Source organism: Schistocerca gregaria, chromosome 7, assembly GCF_023897955.1.
Source record: "Schistocerca gregaria isolate iqSchGreg1 chromosome 7, iqSchGreg1.2, whole genome shotgun sequence".
Taxonomy (NCBI): Eukaryota; Metazoa; Arthropoda; class Insecta; order Orthoptera; family Acrididae; genus Schistocerca; species Schistocerca gregaria.
Genome location: NC_064926.1, coordinates 255372194 through 255396263, shown reverse-complemented (window position 1 = coordinate 255396263; position 24070 = coordinate 255372194). Strand labels below are relative to the sequence as shown.

At 41.1% G+C, this 24070-nt stretch overlaps 1 protein-coding gene across 1 annotated transcript in view; it reads right to left on the bottom strand.

Moving 5' to 3' along the window:
• The window catches only part of LOC126281689 (myrosinase 1-like), a 44054-nt gene that overhangs the window by 4604 nt on the left and 15380 nt on the right, over positions 1-24070 (bottom strand). Inside the window, exons 5-9 of the mRNA XM_049980854.1 lie at positions 19758-19941; positions 16691-16785; positions 13168-13315; positions 10402-10550; positions 8361-8498 (exon numbers count right to left, since the gene is read on the bottom strand). Of these exons, the coding sequence (XP_049836811.1) occupies positions 8361-8498; positions 10402-10550; positions 13168-13315; positions 16691-16785; positions 19758-19941 (714 nt within the window). The remainder of the gene's footprint in view (positions 1-8360; positions 8499-10401; positions 10551-13167; positions 13316-16690; positions 16786-19757; positions 19942-24070) is intronic.

The window sequence follows — 24070 nt, the reverse complement described above, 5'->3', positions numbered from 1 at the left end:
TTCCCATAAAACTTTTCCCTCTACATTTCCTGAAGTATGATGAGTTATTCCCTGATGCCTGAATACATGTCCCATCACATTGACCCTTCTCCTTCTCAGTATTATCCATATGTTCTTTCCCTCGACGATTCTGCGGTTGGGCCTCCTTCCTTATCTTATCAGTTCACCAAATTTTCAACTTCATCTGAAGCACCACATCTCAAATGCGTCGTTTCTCCTCTGTTGCGGTTTTCTCATTGTCCATGATTCATTACCGTACAATTTTGTTCATAAGGGATTTCTATTGCTGTATTGCTGTCTTTTCCTGAGCATTTTTATGCTTCCTTCTGCAGTACACCAAGTGAAATATTTCTTTTGTTCTCAAAGGATTCTTCGCAGGTACCTGCCTTGTACCTATATTTATCTCTCCTACATCTGTGACTGCCCTTTTTATAGGCACTCACTCCTCTTAAACTGAATTTCCTACTCTGGTATTCTTTACCATAGTTCCCACATCCTTATCGAACTTCAAACGCATTTCATAATTCCTTAGTTCATCAGTATTCCATTTCAATCCACACTGATTCTTTTGGATGAGTCTCTTATATTTCAGTCTACTATTGATCACTAATAAATTACAATCTGAGTCTATATCTACTCCTGGGTACACTTCACAATCCACTACCTAATTTCAAAATCTCCATCTGTCTATAATGTAATTCATCTGGAATCTTTCCTGTCTCCAGGTCTTTTCCAAGTACACCTCCTCCTCTTGCGATTCTTGAAAAGAGTATTCGGCGTTACCATCTGAAATTTATTGCAGAACTCAATTAGTCTTTCTCTTATCTCATTCCTGTTGCCAAACACACTTTTCCCTTAATTGTATTCTACTCCTTCCCCTACAACGGGTTACAGTCTCCGACGACTATTAGATTTTCGTCTCCTTTTATGTTCTGAATTACCCCTTCAGTACCCTCATACACTTTCTCTATCTCTCCATCTTTCGCTTTTGATATCGGGATACACGAGTATACCTCAACTACCATTGATGGAGTTAATTTGCTGTCATACTTGACGAGGAACCCTATCACTGAATTGTTAACTGCAGCTCTCTCTCTGCCCTACTTTCCTCTTCATAACCAATCACACTCCCTGTACAGCATTTTCTTTTACTGTTTTTGTTATCCTACATTCATCTGACCAGCAGTCACTGATCCCCTTTATATCAAGATTGAGCCTTTGTATTTGCCTTTTCAAATTTTGCCGCTTTTCTATCACGTTCAAACTTCTTACATTTCATGCTCAGACTCATAGAATGCTATTCTTTTGTCAGTTATTTCGTCTTTTTCTCATGGTCACCTTCCCCTTGACAGAACCCTCTCTGAGATCCGTATGGGGGACTAATTCGGAATCTGTTCCCAATGGAGAGATCATCATCACACTGGTTCAGCTACAGGGCCATTCTCCTGTGTCTTTTATGTAGTGGTTTCCATCGCCTTCTTCATCTTCATACCGTTGATAATTGCTGATTCTTCGGCCTTTCAGGGACAGTCTCCCAATTCTAGGAGAGGAGAGTACCCTGACCCACTCCGTTTCTCCACCCTCTTTGACAAGGCCGTTGGCAGTACGAGAGTGACTGCTTATGCAGGGAATGTTCGGCTATCATTGCTGATGATTCTTACTCAAAATTTAAGCATTGCAGAGTAGGAATCAAATGCAGTGGTCTCTTTGATTAGTAGTGAATTACGCTACCCGATTGGGTAACAGTTCCCAAAATTAGCGAGTTTCGTAGGCCTATATCTTGCAATATGTTGTTCTGAGCGTTGAAGGTAACGTAGGCAGCAAGTAATTTGCTGATATCAGTTATTTTGGTTGGTCCTGTTCTGGGAACATTATCAACCAATCTTGCAACGCAGACTTTTCATGTTCATGTTTAGTCGCTCTCATACTTCGTCTCATCAGCTCGAAAATACTATACAGTTTTAATCATCGTCAACAGTTTATAGTTGACAATACAAATTTCCGTTTGCGAACACCGTTTCTTACCAACCGTCGTAAGTGACTGAGTCTCTATTTCAGGCAACATAACAAGGCTGTTCTCTGCCCGATGAAAGTGTAAACTGAAGAATGTCAAAAATGGTACGGAAAAGTGTTGGTTTCCGTGTTAAAATTCGGCGGCCTGCTATTATACTTCAGGAAAAATAGTTATCTCGGTACCTTGAATGTCAGCCTGCGTCGCTGAGCGACCCAAGTGGCTGACTGTCGTTCGGGGGATCCAAGTTCGTTGCCCGCTACTAGTACAGATCCTTTTCTTGGTGGTAGGGATGAGATAAAGTGTGCTAAGCATTGTGTCACCAACCAATCAAATACTTGCATGAAAAGTTGCGGCAGCAGGTCTGCAAACCGGAGAACGGCAGAAAGAATGGTCTTCCATACAGTATCTCGATGAAGCCATTGGCTGAGTCTGACACGGCAGTCGGTTGGGCCCTATTGGCCTATCTGTGGCCAGAAATTTCATCTTCTTGCAAAATTCTGCTAATGTTCTCTAGTACCCCATGGTGTTTTTTTTATGACCTCGAGAAAACACTTTTTTCTGTTTAAGATTTTCTGTTCGGGGATGATACATTCGTTCTGTAGCATATGTGTGCGTAAATGAACTCTATTACTGGAATTACATTACAAATTGAAACGGGGACAGCTACATGGATCTATAATGATCGCAAATTACGCTCTATCCTTTAATGTTTAATACATCGTGTAAAATCCATGTTCAAGTTACGATACATATCAAGCTTTCATAACGTAGATTTAGAAAGCTGCTTGTTGTGTTTACTGCTAGATGTGTACACAGGCTGAAATTTCTCTCTCTGTGTCTTTTTTTTTCGTCAAATATCATTTGCGGATAAGGGGCGAACGCATTCAATATTGTCAGTCAGTTGAATTTTATTGGAAAGCTGTGTCATTTCTCCGTTGTGTAGATATCTCATTACGTACCGCGGAGCACTCCGAGCTACGGGAGAAAAAGAGTGAGACGGCGCTGTACGTCAGAGATGTTGTTATCGTGCAACTATCACGTGTCACGTTGAATGCGATCACAGAGAAATTTACAGTCTAAAAATTTGTCAAAAAGAAGAAAACGGGGAACGTAGTACAAAACGTCAAATTTTTTATGAAAGTTCAGTCTAGTTTTTCATTTGTAGGGATTACAGACTGAGAATTACATTATGAAATTATTTGATGTAAAATAACTTTCAATTGCGGTTTTTATTCAATTTTTTATGAAATATGCTCACTGTATGTCATTTTCATTACTCTTAATTCTTTAAGTAGAACACGTATATGTGAATTAGCTGCTGTTATGATATATTACCACGTTTATTGTAATGTAGTTGACAGTTTAAAACAAAATGGAACCTGAATTAATTTCGTGAGGGTAACAGGACATCAAAGGACAGAGTATGATTAAATTTCAATATGCAAGTTGGAACACCTAGTGGCGCAAATATAACGCTACTGTTTCCCGGACAGGAATAAATCGTGTGATAGAAAATTTAATACAAATCAATTTCGAGCAAAACTAAATAATGGCGTTGCAGGAACAATTTTGAATTCCAGTTACGATTACAATTTTTTTACCACCTAATCACCAATTCGTTATACAAATATCATGCAACGATGGCTTTCCGTTGCTGTGTTTTGCATAGTTTACCTGGTAGAATCTACTGCCAATTTCAACATAATAAATGTTGATAAATGCTGAACTTGCAATGTAAAGAATATTTCATCATGAAAGAAAAGTCGCAATATATCACAGACTGCAAATCGAACACTGATCTACAGTTAATCTCCTAAGCGATAACGCGACTGCCCACAGCGTTGATACGATTTCAAGTCATAACATTTCATTGGTTTTGATCTCACTGATTCCCTTCATATCATCTCATAAAATGTAATCCAGCTGGTACGCATATTGATCTGATGGGATAAGCGGCAGGCGTTCACCATGTTTAGACCCCTGACAGATTATTGCCACACACCCAATGGGGGAACCTCTGTTCTTAAAATTCGAAATAGCAGAGACACTGAAAATTTGAAGACCTGATGGTTAAGACGAGTGTTAGCAGCAAGCACGAGATCAACGTTCGAATCCCAGTTTGACGTGTGTTTTCGTTTCTAACTGCGTTTTCATTCAATTACAGAATCAGCGTTTCAGGATAGATTTAACTAATGGTGCTTTGTGTCAACGCAATTTATTGATTTCATTTCACTGAATTTAATTCAGCTAGATAATAATTTCGTTAGACATACATATACACATTAAATATCTCTATTTCTCAGATTACGTAAGGTACCAATAACATAGGCACTGATTCATGGATACTGGATAGCTGTTAACGTGACTGAGAATATTGTAAAAAGAACGAGTGTGAACCCAAGTCCACTGACAAACGTGAAGGGAATGCAGAGGGTATCTCGAGGAACAAACTGATGATATTAATTCATATTTGGAAAAGTCACTCAACTACGTTACAGTTTTTGGGAAAAAATCTGTCGCTAGTCCATACTTTCGGTAGCAAATGTGAATTTGAAGTGCCTGTTAGCGCAACAGCCGGCCGTGGTGGCCGAGCGGTTCTAGGCGCTGCAGTCTGGAACAGCGCGACTGCTACGGTCGCCGGTTCGAATCCTGCCTCTGGCATGGATGTGTGTGATGTCCTTAGGTTACTTAGGTTTTAGTAGTTCTAAGTTCTAGGGGACTGATGATCTCAGATGTTAAAGTCGCATAGTGCTCAGAGGCATTTGAACCAGTAGCGCAACAAAGCGCGTGCTAAAACCTACAGGGAAAGTCTAACGTATTACACGCACCACAAAAAGTACATTACCATGAAGGAAAGTCAGCACCAATTGGCCTCTCCACGGCAGCTGCATGTTATGCCAAGAAAGTGACTGATACGAAAAGAAAACTGTAATTTCAGATTTTTTTAAATGAGTAAGTAGGTGGGAAAAAGATTGATATTGCTTCAGAAAGTACTCCTCTTGGAGGACGTATCACTGAACGTAATAAAGGACAGAGATTTCATTAGACATAAATAAATAACTACTTGACCCTACACAAAATCGGTTGTGTTTCTTCGAAAATCCCATCTTCGCTGTAGAGCAGACACATTGCCCCTATTTGTCATGCAAGTCTACATCTACATCTAGATCTGTTCTCTGCAAACCACGGTGACGTGCATGTCAGAGTGCACGTCCCACTGTACCAGTTATTGCCAGTTATTAGAGATTCTTCCCTTCCTATTCACCCACGACGTGGGTGAAGAATGATTGCATGAATGCCTCAATGAGTGCAGTACTTATTCGGATCCTGTCTCATGATCCCTATGTGAGTCACACGTATGGGATTGTAGTATATCCGTAAACTCATCATTCAAAAGTGGTTTTAGAAATTTCGTTAGTATACTTCCTCGTGATACGTCTATCTTGAAGAGTCTTCCACTTCAGTTTTTTCGTTATCTCTGTGACGCTCTCCCACGTATGAAAAATACCTGTGACCATTCGTGCTGGCCTTCTCTGTATACGTTCAGTATCCCCTATTACTTCTATGTGGTATGGGTCCCAAAACCTGACCAATGTTATAGGACCGGTAGCACAACTGATTTGTAAGCAATCTCCTTTACGCACTGATTGCACTTCCCAGTATACTACCAATAAACAGAAGTCTACCACTTGCTTTACCCACGAATGAGCGTATGTAACCATTCCATATCATATCCCTACGAAGTGTTACATCCAGATAATTGTATTAGTTGGCCGATTCCAACAGTGACTCATTGATATTATAATCATGGGATATTGAGTAGTTTCGTTTTGTGGAGTGCACAATTTTACATTTCTGAACGTTTAAGGCAAGTTGCCAATCTTTGCACCACTTTTAAATTTTATCTAGATCTGACTGAATACTTAAGCAGTGTCTTTCGGACAGTACCTAATACAGGTAACTGCATCATCTGCAAGAAGTCTGAGGCTACTATCAATATGTCTGCAAGGCCATTAATATGCATCATGAACGGCATGGGTTCCAACATACTAACTGGGGCACGCCTGAAGTCATTTCTACATCTAACAATGACTCTCGATCTTCATGTGCCCAGCTAACCGCGCGGTCTAACGCGCTACTTTCCTGGCGGGAAAGAGTGCCGGTCCCCGGCACGAATCCGTCCGGTGGATATGTGTCGAGGTCCTGTGTGCCTGCCGGCCTGTGGATGGCTTTTAAGGCAGTTTTCCATCAACCTCGGCGAATGTGAGCTGGTTCCCCTTACTCCGCCTCAATTACACTGTGTCGGCGATTGCTGCGCAAACACCCACGTACACAGACCTCCATTACTCTACCACGCAGGCATTTGGGGTTACACTAATCTGATATGGATATATTCCTGGGAGGTCCACCGGGAGCCGACACGCACAATAAACCTGGGTTCGGTGTGGAGTTCCGGTGGACTGCTGTGGCCTGTTGAGGTGTTGTGAACCACTGAGGGCTACGGCGGGACGAAGCCTCTCCGTCGTTTCTAGGTCCCTGGTTTAATACAATACACTCGAACCAAGTGTCCCCCTTATCAAAAAGTTCTCAATGCAGTCACAAATTTCACTTGATACCCCACATGATCGTGCTTTTGACCAAGAGCTTGAATGAAACTCTTTTCGAAAATCAAGAAACACTGCATCTACGTCGTTGCCTTGATCCAAAGCTTTCAGTATGTTATGTGAGAAAACTGCAAGTTAGGTTTCAAATGACCGATGTTTTCGTAACCCACGCTGGTTGATAGTGAGGACGTCATTCTGTTCAAGATACTTCATTATGTTTGAGCTCAGAATACGTTCCAAGGTTCTACAACTAAACGATATCAAGAATATTGCACGGTAGTTTGGTGGATCACTTTTACTACAGTCCTTGATGATGAGGGGCGCTCAACTGCGCAGTCATCAGCGCCCGTACAAAGTCCCAATATTTTCTCAGTCCAGTTTTTACACAATTCAGTCTAGCCACAGTCATGAATGAAGATTATGAAATGATGAGGGGAACATAAACACCCAGTCCCCAGGCAGAGAAAATCCCCAACCCAGCGGGGAATCGAGTCCGGCACCTCGTTATCCAGAGGCAGCAGCGCCAGCCACTAGACCACGACCTGCGGACACTACTTTCCTCGGATATGACTATGATCTGTGTTTCTTCCCGAGAACTGGGAACGGTTTTAACTTTTAGATTGTAGTTAGAAGAGGAGCTAACTAAGCCGCAAGTTTAATACAGAATCTGGCAGGGATGCCATAGGGTCCTGGAGCTTTGTTCACTTTCTATAATTTCAGCTGCTTCTCAACACCACTGACACTAACACTTGTTGCACACGTCGTTTCAGTTGTACGCGAATTAAGCTGGTGCAGTAAATAATCAGGAAATAAAGTCTCACAAAAAAAACTCACTGTAAGTACGTAAACATCTTCACTGACAGCACCACATCTCCCTGAGGTCTCAACGTTATGCCTTTCTCGGCATACTATGACTGTAACGTTTCTTTTTTTTCAGTGTGTAAGAGAAAATCGGTATTAAATTGAAAATTACGAAGTAATGATGTCGACTCAGACTTACAGAAAACGCAAGTCATAGGAAAGCTTGCGTCGAAATGAATACAAAAAATTACTGTGCCGAGTAAGTTCGAGAGCTACGCAGCGTTGGAAAACAAAGAAAAAGAAAAAATTACGAGCAACTGATTTTTTTTCTGAGCATACAGCGTCCCGTCCTGCGCCAGTCCAAAATTGTGGTTTATCTATTTTTCAACCATTGTATTAATCTGTGCTGGTAATTAAAATACATATTAATAGGAAAGAAGTGTTGTGTTTTTGTCCCGACGTTTTCACGAAAAATACAGCGCTGACCTGAACTGCGCGCACACAGTTTTCCTTAAATTCCTCCACTATTGCTGCAAATTCTACTCTTTTAAAATACAGCACATTTAGTTTTATGCTGAAAGAAGTTTCCTCCTGTTGTGATAATCGATGCTTATGATGTCAAAAAGAGGTTCATTCCGTTCACACAGTTCAGTTAAAACATTCACGCCTCCTGTACATCAAGTTGGTAATATCTGCTTTCTTTCTTCTGGAAGTCACTTTATCACCGAACAGATGGAGCAGCGAAGAGCACGCAGTAAAGGAGGTCTTTCCCTCTTGAAAGCAGATATGTCAATGAACGCTTCGCTACTAGCGGCTATGTTCATATAACATCGTATCCTCTTTCACACACTCCTCGATCAAGCTTCGAAATTTGCCGACTGAGTACGGGTTCGTTCTTTAGAATTCGAGACAAACAGAAGATGGCGCTGGCTAGAACCTACCGTGTAGTATTCGATGCGTTGCTGGTCATCTAGAGTAGATCCATCGTCACTGCAGCCATTCTCTGTGATGAGGATTGGGTGACCCGGGTATGTCTTCGACACCCAGTTGAGTATTTTACGGATACCAGACGGAATCATCTGCAAAAATTGAGATTAGTCCCATTTTTGTTTCATAACTGCCATTTGATGTACAAACCATGTATGACATATCGCCATGGCACTCAGTTTGTATATCTCATGAGTTATTATTAAAGCATTTTGTAAGGACATACTGAACACACAGTAGCTAGTTACAGTAAAGAGCTTTTAAAATAAAAGAAATATTATTAACATTTTACATCTTTATTCTTCACATATTTATTTCTCAACATAGTCAACTTCACAATGACAACATTTTTCCCAAAGACAGATCAGTTTATTGATACCGTCATTGTAGAATGTTTGCCTTTTTTGACAGAGCCACAACCTTATCTCTTCTTGTAGCGCTTGGTCATATTAAAGTGAAGTACTCGAATGTTCTTTTTAGTTTAGGAAACAGATAGAAATTGGTTGGGACCAAGCTGGGACTGTATTAAGATATGTAAACATGAAGAATAAAGATCTAGAATGTTAGTAACGTTTCTTTAATTTAAATAAGTCCAGAGTTTTCGTTTTGTATGCTAACTGGTAAAAACACATTTCATTTTGCTACTTGGAAGGAAATCTGGAAGTTAATAGCACAAATACACTAATTTGTTATGAGATGAAGATACTAAGTGATCTACTGGTGATAAATTGGGCGCATGATGTAAAAAGCAAGCATTATGCATATTTAGTTCGGAAGATGTTCAGGGGATGCTTCAGAAACTCTCCGTAGGAAGACATTCGATTATTCGTGAACGAAAAGTATGTAACGTCAAGTAAAAAAGTCTTGACTCTCAAAGCACAACAAGCTATACTGGACGGAGAAGCATCCGCAGACAAACTGTCACTTCATGGGTGTATCAGGTAACTGTGGTAACATCAGAACTGCTCATGTTACATATAAGGTAATTCTTAAAATATGTCCCATATTCCCACATAGAATAATATATCGTCCAAAACTAGAAGACAAGTTCCTCCTGTTGGATGTCCGGCGTGGACTAATTTGTCCTCTCTTTCCCATCTGTCTGTTACGTACAATTAGATACTTAGACAGTGCTGCATCTTGGCACATCGTTCAGCCCTTTTTCGCAGTGAACCACCCACTCAATGACACCTCGTTCCATTCAGGCTGCGTCACACGCATTGATCACTTGCTCTTGTAATCTTTACACATCGTCTAAAGGTTGGGAGCTTATCAATATCTTTGAGTGTCTCCCCAGCAAGAAATCCAACGGATTCAGGACCATTGAACAGGGAGGCGATGCTACCGGTCCACCCATGAAACGTTACGACGAGGTACTGTCGCGCGATCCGTAGAAAATGAGGATTACTGCTTTCGGATCACTCATAACAGAATACGATGTCTGCCATTTCCTTCGTGGGATAGAAAGTCTCCATAGAAATGATAACAGTACAGTTTGTTCACACTGCACAGGATCATTTATCTTGTTCTCCTAATGCAGAGCACGGGCAGCACAATCTCAGCTGAATGATGTAGCAAATCGTTGTACTGCCGTGACCTCAATCAACAACACCATCAGTTACAACCATTGAGATATGCGCAATGAACTGCATCAGTCAGACCGTCTACATCCCTGAATACTGCACAACTCTCATTACAAATAAAACGCTCCATACCTCAACATGAACTTATCTTCTACTTTAGACCAGTAGCACATCCAGTGACAATATGCGAAACATTTTTAAACACCTCTTATAAATGGGATATCGGGGAATTGACAGTTTCAGATTTATACTTTCCCAAGAATATGAAGCGATTATCTAAGGACTTTAACTATAGTTTTCATGTAAAAACATGACCTAGTTATAAAAATAATCGACAGATATATCCTAAGAGTGTGTATATTGACCATGTTCAAACCGAATCTGTACATGAGGTATGGTGTCGCCTACTTACCCTGAGCCAGACAGAATAGGTTAGTGGATACTCTGTCATGGGGGTGGTGATGGTTCCCGAGTCATAAGTCTTGGAGGGCACTGTGCCCTCGACTCCGTTAGCCACATACCAGCTTGTGTAGTGATTCAGTCCGAAAAAGTCAGATGTTCCTGTAAAATAATAAGAGTTTATACCACAAGTTTAGTTTCTTCACCTGTACTCCTTATGCGACGTTGTACAGATATTTGACACATATTTTCACTTTAATACTAATTTTGTTTGTAACTTGAAACCAACTGGTGCTTTCTTCTAACAATGGGCGTCGCACGAGACGTGTGATGAGCAACATTTGTTTTAACTGACTGTATCTCCACATTATGCAGTCCTAAATAGCCAATTTCACTAGACAGAATGCTGACCTGTGTTAATGCTTGTGTATTCGTTGAACTGAAACGTGTCTAATGACTGTATTGTCAGTAGAGACATACTATTATATCAGTTATTTTTGTGCAAAGTTGATATGAATTCTGCTGGCAAAATTCTAAAGGCAGTTCAATGATGTATAGCTAAAGACAAGCTATACTGAAATCATATGCTCCAGTGTGCTGTTTAACACTGTTGACAGTTAAATTTTGGATTTGTTGTGAGAGATAGTGGATGCCGAACGAGGTGATGTAGTTCGGACGTGAAGATGTGGCGCATAACTGTTGTTTACCGATTTGACTGCAAATGGTGTCACTTTAATCTCACAGTGTAGTAAACACGCTATCTTGCTTTCATGTTTACTTATGGGGCTTAGATACGCTTTCTGAAATTTCCTCCCTATACCATATACATTCATCTTGCTTATATGTTCACACAGAATATGTGAGGCATAATTCACTAATTCTACTAGTGAATTTCGAGGCCATGGTGATATCCTAATTTTCATTTGTGTAGCCGCCTTGTGTGCATTTCTCTTACTTATTTTCTCTGCCTCTTCATCGTCCTTTCTTAGGCTAGAAAGCCTATAAAATGCTTCTTCCGCTTTACCATACATAATCGGCAGGTTCGTTCTTTGTTTTACTTTTTTCCTTCGCCCTGGAATCCTTTTCCACGCTGCCGCCGCTTTGACACTTTTGTGTCCCGTCCCCTATGCATTGATCAGCTTCCTGGCATTTACCGTTTTTCCCTTTCGCGGATTTCGTTTCTTACTTCTCTATCCATTCTAACTATCGTGTTTGTCCGATGTTCTCGACATGGGACAACATCTTTTTTACGCTTACTTCAACACCGTGAGCCCACTATTAAGGTGGCCACTTTCTTTCGTCTTCTTGCCTCCCCAGCATTTAAATGCTGCTTCACATATGCATTTTTTTAATTCCTCGGTACTTATGCTCCGCCGTTCCTTCTTCTAAGTGCATGAGTTTATTTGGGAACCGTAATTTATAAATAAATTGTGCAGGCTCTTGTTCCAAGCTGTCTAAGTTGTATTTAATTGTTTACACAGCCTTGATGGGAATATTTGGCTCTTTAATTTGCTTTGGCCCTTGGATGTTACTACCATGTTGCACGTAAAAGGAAGTGGTCTGGGTCACATTCTGGATCTCTGTTGACTGCAACCAAATTTGCTCTTACGCTGGAATTTTTATATTGAATAGTAGTCTATTATTGGCCCGACACTTAAGGAAGAACTTGTGGATCTGCTTGTGAGCAAAGAAACGATTTAACACGTTCAAGGACAATGTCTCCCACATATCCATTAACATTATTCCATTCCCATCTACTGTGTCATTTCCATCCCACTACTCCACTATAGGTCGCCACCACAACTTTTAGATTGAAATCTTCCACCAGCTGTACCCAACGGTGGAAAACACACTACGTAGTCGCACATTCTACAGTGGTGTCGACATTGCATGAGCGATTTTCCAGAGATGAAGCCAGATCCGCGAAGAAGTGTTCGTTGTCTCTATGGAAATATGTTGTAGGCATTGTCAGTGCTGTTTACGGCAGACATGATTTTCAATCTTTTCGTGTTAATATTTAATGAAAACGAAAATAAGAACCACGGAAACTTTAATGCATATCCTAAAGACAAAAATGTCGGTAAACTGTTATTAAACGCAGTCTGCCATGAGCCGCGTGCCGGCATTCGCTATACGGTCTCTTTATCGCTTTGTAGCAACGCTTCCCAGTCGTTGCTGTCGCTGTGAACACATAGAGTAAACCACAGAAAGCACTATGTTATTATGTGATTGTTCTAGTGAATGGACATATAAAATACCACCCCCTAATAAATTTTTGTTTGCTACGAGAGACAAATCTACATTTGCTGTTGTTAGTGAACGTCTTATGAAAGAGAGCTAATAAATCCATCCATATATTACATAAATAAAATCAAGTATATCTACTGAAATAACAGAAAAAATGTGCCTGAGATTTCTAGGAGATCCATCGAGTATAGGTTCCTTGTGTAGAAGTGTCTCTTGGCGCATTTTAGACCAGCTCAATACTGACATGTGGAATAATCGGGTCTACTGCCGGATATTTGTGTCGCTCTGGCACAATATTTCGGAAACGTAACTCGTTGCCTTCTTCAGGTGCCACCTGAGACAGCCGTATTGGTGGATCTTGTTCAAGGACAAGGCCGAAATATTGTGCCAGAGCGACACAAACATCTGGCAGTAGACCCGATTATTCCACATGTCAAGATCTCGCCCGGAAAGTTTGAAGAGTTACAGCTCAATAATAATTACTAAGGAATCGAGTGCAACAGGTGATAAAGTAGTTATCAGGAAAGCCCACCTCTGATGTACTCGACTTCGCTAGGGGTGAAGGAAGGCAGCCTGGACACCCCTCGGCCCTCCGCCTTGCTGTTGGCATCCACTCGCAGCCGCACCACTGAAGGGTAGTCTCCTTCCGACGAGAAAATAGGGTGTGCAAACAGGCCGCCCTGCAATATATATATAATAGTGTCATTAGTACACGGCCTGCCTCTAGCATATATGCAGCTATTAATGAAGCGTTGAGGCTCCTAGTTTAACGCTATGTGATATATCTGAGAATGAGCCTGTATTTGGTGCTCAAACGAGTCGATTCCATGACTGTAGGTCATCGGGAAGTACCTTAGAGGCTTTGACGAGTTAATTTCTGTGTGTCAAAATATGTAATATAAACAGTCATTTCTTTTGATTATATTGATTTAGAAGCTTAACGCTGCCACATCTTCAACGGCCCTTAGTATCGGACAAAAATTTCACTGTTGTACCGCAAACTGTACTTCAGAACAAAAGAGTCTTAACAGATAGACAGATGGGTCAGATGCGCAGCAAAATAGTCCTGCTTTGATATTCTGTTTAATTTTAAGATACTATAAGAATATTCAAAGGCATACAGGCATATATATAGAAATAAATAAACATACGAACAAATGAAAATAATATTTGGCTACTTGAGATAATCGTGATGAAAAGAGGTCAAAGTTGAATAATAGTTATTGTTTCTGTCTCTGCTAGTGTTAGAACAGTTCTAAATGAGCAGCAGGTGGGCGTAAGAGAAATGTGAAACATAGAAAGCATTCGATGATGTACCTAAAGATCTCTCAAAAAAAGAGGTTATTATTTTGTTTGATGTCCCACATATCATGTGAATGAAGCTCCTATCGAAATGGTATGAACTAAGGTAGATTACAGATATACATGATACATGACTACATTTAGGAGTAATGAAGACATTAATTTCTAGTCCTACTCATACCACTACATTAGCTCTATTCTGGATACTACTTTTTAAATAGATATTCGTGCGTGGAATACGAGGAGTAGTCCAGGATAAATGATTTTAGGTTAGATCATAACTCGCTTTCCTATCTGTTAGACCTTTTATTTTATTAGGCAAATAATCCAAAAAAAAACTTTGCATCATATTAAACTCTTTTCTGGACCATTGACAACTTTTAACAATCGGTAATAAGGTCGTTTTTAACCTAGTGCCATACGTATGGTTATCACTATTCTTCTCGTCTTGTGATAGATTATTGTCAACGAATTACATTAACGAATATATATGTGTGGTAACGATGCAGTTAAAAAGCCCGACTCCTTTATGTGATACTATAAATGACTGTCGATAAACATGACTTTTTACTTCTCCTTTTGTGCAATCAGTACCTTCTTTTTGATTTATGAGTTGTCCCAGACAATTACGCCATAAGACATTACTGATCATAAATGTGAAAATACGTCAGGAGGTTGGTTTGTTCGTTTACAAGACAAGCAATTTATGAAGAGGAGAAGTAGATGAACTTATTGTTTGAGCAACCTGGTAATACGCTTTTTCCAGTTTAAGTTCTCATCAATATGTGCATCTAAAAATTTGGAGACTTTTACACTATTTACTCATCCTGTTCATGTGCTACATCATTTGCTGGTTTGATACTGTCTGTTGAACAGATCTGAATAAAGCGCCTTTCCGGAAAATTTAGGGGTAGTCCACTTTCAGAGAACCACTTGATAATAATTCTTTGTGAAACCTCGTTAACAATCTCTTCTGTTATTTCTTCTCTAATGAGATTTGTTATAACACCAGTATTGCCTGCAGGCAATACCGTTTCCATATCTTGGACGTTGAGGGGAAAGTCATTCACATATGTAGGGTACTTGAGTGGCTCAAAATTTAATGCTGTGAGACTCCTTCTGTGATTTCTCCTGAGTCATTTGTCCATCTCGAGCATTGCCTGAATTACATGGCACAATTTTAGCATTCGGTTAGTTAAGTGTGATTCAAACCAGTTGCATGCAAAGACTGAAAATGTTAAGTTGTCTATGAGTGGGGCATGGTCTACACAACCAAATGCTTTGGAAACATACTAAAAAATGCCAACCGGTGATATTTTATTGTTTAAGGCTTTTCATATTTGGAGGGTGAAATTCCCTATGCATGTGATGTGTTATTTATTTCACTGACGACATCACTTGTTAAGTCAGGACAAGATCTCAGAATTTTGCTTGATATTCCATCAACACCATATAAGCCATTGTTTCTTTAGAAATTTTATAATTCTATTAGGTTCAGTGAAGGATGGTGGTGCTACTTGTAGTTACATTTAAGTTTTTTGGATTGAAATTTGTAGTATATTTTCTTGCAATTTGAACTGAAACTTTTAATCCTGCTCATTTCTAAAACGGCTGCTAAAATTACTTGAAACATTGGAAATGTCAGTCACAAGATTGTCATGTAATTAAATTGTTGTGGTACATTTTTCACCGATTGACTGTCTTGTCTCCCATTTGACAATATCCCATACAGTTCTAATCTTGTTACCTGCAGTATTAATGTCTGGTAGGATGTGCAAACTTCTGCACATTTTAAGGATTTCCCAACTATCTAACAGAATTTTTTGCAACATGCTAGTAATGTCAGATCTTGCCTTATTGTAGCCTTGATGTAAGTTTCCCTCTTCCTCTTACATGACATTTTAATTCCATTAGATACCCAAAGCTTACTTGTTTCTTAATAGATTTTCTGGTTAACTGTCTAGCAAAGCTGCTTTCAAATTTTGGCAAAAATTTACAATGGACTGAATCTGACCTTAATATCTATTTCTTCATGTACCTCTTCCCATACCACCTCTTTTAAATATCTCTTAAATATTTGTGAATTGTTCTCATGGGTGTAACCTGTGTTATTAATTTACATTACTTGTATGTCATTGTCAAATAGACATTAATTTTGCCACCTGAGCGCTACATATAAAAATATGTTTCAGTCTGGGTGCAACTATCTTGCTGCATACAGTTTGGAATATTAATTACATAAATTGGATTGAACAACAAAAAAAATGATTCCAGTTAATTTTTCCTGTCTGTATCTTTTGAAAAGTTCATTGAAATCTTCACAGACTATTAACTTTTGTTCTTGTTTAACAGCTAGCCCAATTATGCATCTTGTTTTCTTATAAGTCGGTGAAAGTTTCCTATAGGGAATCTGTGGACGGTTACAGGCACAAGAGAAGTAGGAACAAGTCACAAGCACATGCTTCTAGGTTCTGATATGTACAGAAAACCTAAGTGTATCAACATATGCGGTTTGTTGTCCAACTTTTACACATACTGCAATCCTCCTCTTTTCATGCTGAGTGACACTATTTTACGCATCCCTTATACTTAACATTCTTATCCCTATTGCTATACGGTACTGAGAGAGGCGATGATACGTCGTAGCTGAACTCGACGGTATCCTACACAATATTTACATTCAGCATAAACAAAAGTAAGAAATATGAAGGAGAAGTAAGAATAAGCTTTCGATGCCACAGATGGGGGCTTACCGTAAATTGTAGTGACCTTTCCGCCGCCTCTGCGTCGTCAGCAGAATCCGTGGCGGGCTCCGACCAATCAATGTTCAGCGTGATTCCGATTTTGCCTGAAACATCCCCAACAATTTTTTTTTCTTTTCTTCATAATGCGATGCCACAGTCATAAAATATTTCTTTAAAGACAGTACCGCCATTACACTGTTGTTTATTTGCAGTGTTGCATTTACACGATCATGATTTCGGCTTCAAAGTGCCATTATCAAGTGTTTTAAGTATTATACAGTGCCTAAGATGGCATAATGTCGTATTTAAAATACACTATTAGATACTTTGTCTAAGGGTCGATATTTCTGGTAAAGCTTACTGCTTTGTTTTATCACTGAGTATGCGATCTTGACTGAATAACTGAATTCAGTGAAGCTGGTATACGTCTTTAAAGCAGTTATTGTAATATATATTAAATAAATAAACAATGTCACTACGCGTAGACAAGTATAAACATCTAAAGATGGGGTGAACATAAAATGAAAGTGTCTTTTGAGGCATAACCTATTGCCGTGGCGTTTCGGGAAAGAGGCGCCATTCATATGGCTGCGTTACCCCATAAACGTTAACGTCGTCACATGGACTGTAGTTCCGGCATTTGCGCTAGGAGCGTTGCTGTTGCGACACATGACGAAGCTTGAGCATGTGAATGCGGTCCGCAAGCTTGATCATGTGAATCTCGCTTACGGATTATCAAAGGTTGCGAATACTTGCTGTAGAGGGTAAAAGCTACAAAGAAAGACAGATACTGGAATATATCTGATAAATAATTGAGGGCATAGCATGTTAGTGCTAGATTTGCAGTGGTCCACATCAAACCAGTCGCAAGACTGATGACTGAAAGACAATAAAAGGACGGATGTAGATATGGCATGTCCATACGAAATGTTTAGGTTACACGTGTTACGTGAAGGGAGCGATGTGTTGAACTGATGAAAGTGAAATTGTTTTGTAATCGCTGGAAAATACGGACGTCCCAGAAGTCTTTTCCTAGTTACAAACAATCATAAGGCACAAAATATGGCAAATAGATGAATACTTTTTATCTTGAATTGAATCTAAGATATTCACATTTTTTTTCTACTCGCATAGTTATTGTTATTTAAATTGTTACAGTGCCCAGTGTAGTAACAACAGCTGATTCAGACACCATTTGCAAACAACATGGACACACACCAGGAAAAATTCCAATGTGTGCGCTGGTTTCAGGAGACAAAATCACCAAAAACAGTCCAGAGAAAATTCCAGACTAGCTTCTTGCGACTTCTCACGAAGGTGTATCTCACTGAATTTTCTGCGCACTAGGTGCAGGCCTGCTTGTTCTAGGGAGATCGCAGACACCCTCTGTTTCGTTAAGCATCGCACTCGACACCTTGATGCTATTAACACCTGGTGGCTACCTATGTTATCCCGTCAAGAATTTTCTCTGGATTGGTTTTGATTACTATGTCTCGTGATACCAGAGGACATACTGAGCTGCCTCCTGGTTTGAGTAGATGTTGTTTGCAAACGGCGACTGATTCCGCTGGGCCCTGGAACAAACAAAGTAACATTAGGTATGTATCTACACAAAGACTTGAGTATGTAACTGGCAATTCAAGACAAAAGGTATTTGTCTGTGTGTCATATTTTTTATGTCTTATAAATGTTTACAACCAGGAAAGGAGTTCTGCAACACCCAATACTTTTATTTCACAATGACGGATTTCCACAGATAGTTGCTGTCATTATCTGGCATTCGGAAATTTAAAGTGCATATCGGATTCCGTAGAAATGTTGGAACACGTGAGGCAATCTGTGTATTCAGCAAGCAGTAAAGGAAACAGACGAAAAATTGGGATTAGGAATTAAAATCCATGGAGAAGAAATAAAATTTTTGAGGTTCGCCGATGACATTGTAATTCTGTCAGAGACAGCAAAGGGCTTGGAAGAGCAGTTGAACGGAATGGACAGTGTCTTGACGGTAGGATATAAGAAGAACATCAACAAAAGCAAAACAAGGCTAATGGAATGTAGTCGAATTAAGTCGGGTGTAGCCGAGGGAATTAGATTAGGAAATGAGACACTTAAAGTAGTAAAGGAGTTTTGCTATTCGGGGAGCAAGATAACTGATGATGTTCGAAGTAGAGAAGATATAAAATGTAGACTGGAAATGGCAAGGAAAGCGTTTCTGAAGAAGAGAAATTTGTTAACATCGAGTATAGATTTGTCAGGAAGTCGTTTCTGAAAGTATTTGTATGGAGTGTAGCCGTGTATGGAAGTGAAACATGGACGATAAGCAGTTTGGACTGGAAGAGAATACAAGCTTTCGAAATATGGTGCTACATAAGAATGCTGCAGACTATATGGGTAGATCATATAAGTAACGAAAAGGTATTGAATAGAATTGGGGAGAAGAGGAGTTTGTGGTACAACTTGACAAGAAGTAGGGACCAGTTGTTAGGACATGTTCTGTGGCATCAAGGGATCACAAATTTAGCACTGGAGGGCAGCGTGGAGGGTAAAAATCGTAGAGGGAGACAAAGAGATGAACACACTACGCAGACTCAGTAGGATGTAGATTGCAGTAAGTATGTGGGAGATGAAGAAGCTTGCACAGGATAGAGTAGCATGGAGAGCTGCATCAAACCAGTCTCAGGACAACAACAACAACAACAAAATGTAAATCACATCGTGAATGGAAATGTGTAGGCCTTGCTTGACGCATATGTATGCACTAAAAGTTTTCACATATCAGATGACGACAGCAAGCTTCTGTTGAAATCGGCCATCAGGAAATAAAAGTTTCATTCAGCGATTTTGGCTTCAAAACAATTTTCTTTTCATCAAAAGACATATTTCCCAACCACCGTGGACAGTACCTCGTCCGGCTACCTGCGACAGCCTGTTCCATCAGCACGTACGCAGCCATGTTGGAGAAATGTTGACAGCAACACTACTGAGCTGAAACGTGGCTGTAAGATGTAGCCCATGTAAGCGCCCCCTTAGGAGCGCGCCATTGTCAGTAGGCGCGCGGTACAGACAGGCCGCTCACCTTTCTGCGTGGGCCGGAAGTGCTTGTCGTAGAGGTGCCAGGCGCCGGCGTGCGCCAACAGCACGGTGTGGCCCGCCTGGTAGTCGCCGATGCCCGACGCGTTCACGCTGGGCGCCTGCTGGCCCCATGTCGCGTAGCCCTTGGTGAACATGTCCGGCTCGTTTATCGTGAGCCACAGCTTCACCTGGTGACAAAAGCACTCACGTCTCCCACAGCTCCATCGAACCTGCTAACTGTACATACGTTGGGTGGTCGGTTGATTTAGGACAGCAGACCAAACACCGAGGTCATCGGTCCCTAAATGTTTGTAAAACAAATAATAAATAGCAATTTGTAGTAGTTCAAATACGCAACCACGATCGAAAATTAAAAGCTATGTGCACAACTGTTCAAATGGCTCTGAGCACTATGGGACATAACGTCTGAGGTCATCAGTCCCCTAGAACTTAGAACTACTTAAACCTAACCAACCTAAGGACATCACACACATCCACGCCCGAGGCAGTATTCGAACCTGCGACCGTAGTGGACCCGCGGTTCCAAACTGAAGCGCCTACAACCGCTCGGCCACATCGGCCGGCCTGCACAACTGTCCTGCCACCAATATATCCATGCCGTATTGCCCTGTCGACTGGGTATGCATCCAGCAGAGTGTGGTCATTGAGGCTAAAATCTCCACAAACAAAATTCCTCTAAAATCGTTTATACCTTTACGTAGAATTGCTGTTGAAAATATAATGCATCTCACTTTTTTCCGGGCAAAATTCAGTAAATAACATTTTAGTTGTTTCAGTAACCATTGAGCAGTGCACGGCTCGTGTTCGTACCGTTATTGTTTAATATTTTGTCTTCCAGTGCCGCCGCATTTGATTAGCCGAGCGGTCTAAGGCGCTGCAGTCATGGACTGTGATGCTGGTCCGGCGGAGGTTCGAGTCCTCCCTCGGGCATGGGTATCTGTGTGTTGGTCCTTAGGATAATTTAGGTCAAGTAGTGTGTAAGCTTAGGGACTGATAACGTTAGCAGTTAAGTCCCATAACATTTCCCACACATTTGAACTTTTTTTTTCCTTCCAGTGCTGCCTTCTCGTTTCTTATTCGATTTACTGGGGTCACTAAGGTGCTGGTCTGCTTGACAGTGAGTGGTAGCACCAGCGCTTATCGATAAGTGCACTGTCGAGCCGGCCGCAGTAGCCGAGCGGTTCTAGGCGCGTCAGTCTGGAACCATGCGACCGTTACCGTCGCAGGTTCGAATCCTACCTCGGGCATGGATGTGTGTGATGTCCTTGGTTAGGTTAAAGTACTTCTAACTTCTAGGGGGCTGATGACCTCACATGTTAAGTTCCATAGTGCTCAGAGCCATTTTTCACTGTCGTACTATCTCTGGAGCGACCGCTAGTATTTCCGAGTCGTGGTCTGTCGGAGTTGAGTCGGGACGCAGCGCCAGTCAGTATTCTACGACCGCTGGCGACACACATGTACTGACCGACGGAAGGAGACTGGAGCGGGAAAGACCGTTGGTTGCAGAATGAGTTTTCACTCTGCAGCGGAGTGTGCGCTGATATGAAACTTCCTAGCAGATTAAAACTGTGTGCTCGATCGAGACTCGAACTTTGGACCTTTGCCTTTTGCGGAGAGTGAAAATATCATTCTGGAAACATCCCCTAGGCTGTGGCTAAGCCATGACTCCGCAGTATCCTTTCTCTCAGGAGTGCTACTTCTGCAAGGTTCGCAGGAGACCTTCTGTAAAGTTTGAAATGTAGGAGACGAGGTACTGGTGGAAGTGAAGCTGTGAGGACCGGTCGTGAGTCGTGCTTCGGTAGCTCATATGGTAGAGCACTTGCCCGCGAAAGGCAAAGGCCCCGAGTTCGAGTCTCGGTCGGGCACACAGTTTTAATATGCCAGGAAGTTTCAGACCGTTGGTTGGTCGTTCGGCCCGTCGGCTCATCGGGCGACGTTTGTTTGGACTTTTGAACGTTTCTGGGCCTCGTCAGTTAGTCATCGTGCCGGACATGGGTGGTTCCTTCCTTGTGCAGAGATTTCGGTGGCCAATGGGCAAGTATTCCCTCTGCATGGTGGGGTCAGAGCCAGTGTAACCGGGTCGTCACATCGGACGGCGTGTATTTGGGTGCCGACAGCTTATGGGTTCTCTGTATGTGTCGACTTGTGATGACTCGTCTTTGTTGTTCCACAGTGATTGCTTTTAGGATTGTTCGAGTTCTTGTGGATGTGTTTTCGTAGAACTGTGTCTAGCTTGTGTGATTTCGACTGAGCAGTTATGTTAATACTGTCTGCGTTCTGGAGTAGGCAGTCGGTCGGTTGGGACAGAGTAGCGAGTATGTGTTTCTTCGCCGTGTTCATGCTGTCCGGCACGGCGTGTAGTTCGACAGCCTTTGGTGTTTGTTTATATATTTTGAGTGGTTATTGTGCCTTGGCTGTTTTTATACGTCAATTTTGAAGACACAGTGCTGTTGGTATCTTCGTCCTCGGCTGTTATTTTCCGATGCCGTGTTGTTGGTAGGCGGGAGGGAATTGATTAATGGTTCAAATGGCTCTGAGCACTATGGGACTTAACATCTGTGGTCATCAGTCCCCTAGAACTTAGAACTACTTAAACCTAACTAACCTAAGGACATCACACACATCCATGCCCGAGGCAGGATTCGAACCTACGACCGTAGCAGTCGCGCGGTTCCGGACTGCGCGCCTAGAACCGCTAGACCACCGAGGCCGGCGGGAATTGATTAGGTTGTTGGTCGGTCCTTCAGCCGTTCCTGGGTCGGGTTGCCATCTGATTACATAATCTTATTCTTGGCTACCTATCTCACCTAACCTTACGTCAGAGTTACGTCCTCATACCGACCCTTGGAACACTTCTGAGCACCATTGTTCTGTTATTTTTAGATTGTGATTTTTGTCTCAAGTAATGCGCCAGGCCTTCAGCCGCCATTAGTTTAGTTTGTTTTAAATTTAAAATAAGGCCTTCGGCCGGCTTAAGTTAAAACTGTCAATATTCTTGTTTGAAATAAAGTTTTTAAAGGAAAAAAGGGGGAATTTAGCTCTATTGCTAATCCTTGTTACCCAGGCGTTAAGCCTCAGTTCTTCTATGTCTAGTGTGTGGCCTTCGGCCCAGTGTTCATGTAAATTTTTTGTAACTAAGGCCTTCAGCCGCGTGTATTCAAAAAATGGCTCTGAGCACTATAGGACTTAACATCTATGGTCATCAGTCCCCTAGAACTTAGAACTACTTAAACCTAACTAACCTAAGGACATCACACAACACCCAGTCATCACGAGGCAGAGAAAATCCCTGACTCCGCCGGGAATCGAACCCGGGAGCGTGTATTCCTTAAGGCAATTTTAATAACTTGTGTTCGGGCCCCTAGCCGTATTGTTTTTGAATCCTTTTTTAGGGCATGTGTGATTAAGAGTTTTTAGGAAAATAAAGTTTGTGTGTTTTGTGCAACTGACAGTAACTGATTTTGGCCTCTTTTCACAAATATAACATGATACGCTCTGTCCTCCGAAACCAGATTTCAACCATAGACTAGCTTGACCAGCTTCTGCAAACTTTAAAAAATCGCAAGAGCTGTGCCCCAAATGGAAAAAACCATAAACTTAGTAAGTATGGAGGAGGGGTGCAGTGCCAACTAAGACTGTTGTGTTCATTTAATAAATGCTGAAGAAGTTATGAAATCCCTGATGACAGCAAAACGGCAGAAGAAATTTCTGTTTCTCGTCTTCAGAACACGTTTAGACATTCGGCTTGAGCGTATACAATATTATTTTGCGGACATAAATGAAACGTTGAGTTAGAAGTATATAGACCAAGTTGTACTTTAATATCTTGTTATAAGAATAAACAGTTTTAAACGGAATAAATCTAACGAAAATAATTTAAAAAATTTCGAAAAGGAATTTGCTCCGGTTTTCCAGAGCTGCCTATACAGCGTCGCAATGTCGGACTTTAAAATCAGACAGCCAAGAAAACATAAAAATATTATAATATTGCAATGAGTAGGCAAAAGCCAGGCCATAATGGTATCCACATATATAGATGGCGATAGTAACGCGTACGCGAGGTTAAAAGAAAAGTGCATTGGTGGGGCCGTCATTTGTATTCAGATGATTCATGTGAAAAGGTGCCCGACGCGATTACGGCCTCACTCCGGGAATTAACAGACTTCAAACGAGGAGTAGTAGTTGGAGTTTACGCTTAGGACATTCCATTTCTGAAATCGTGAGGGAATTCAATACCCTGTGATCTCTAGTGTCAATATCGCAACGAGAATACCACATTTCTGGCAATACCTCTCA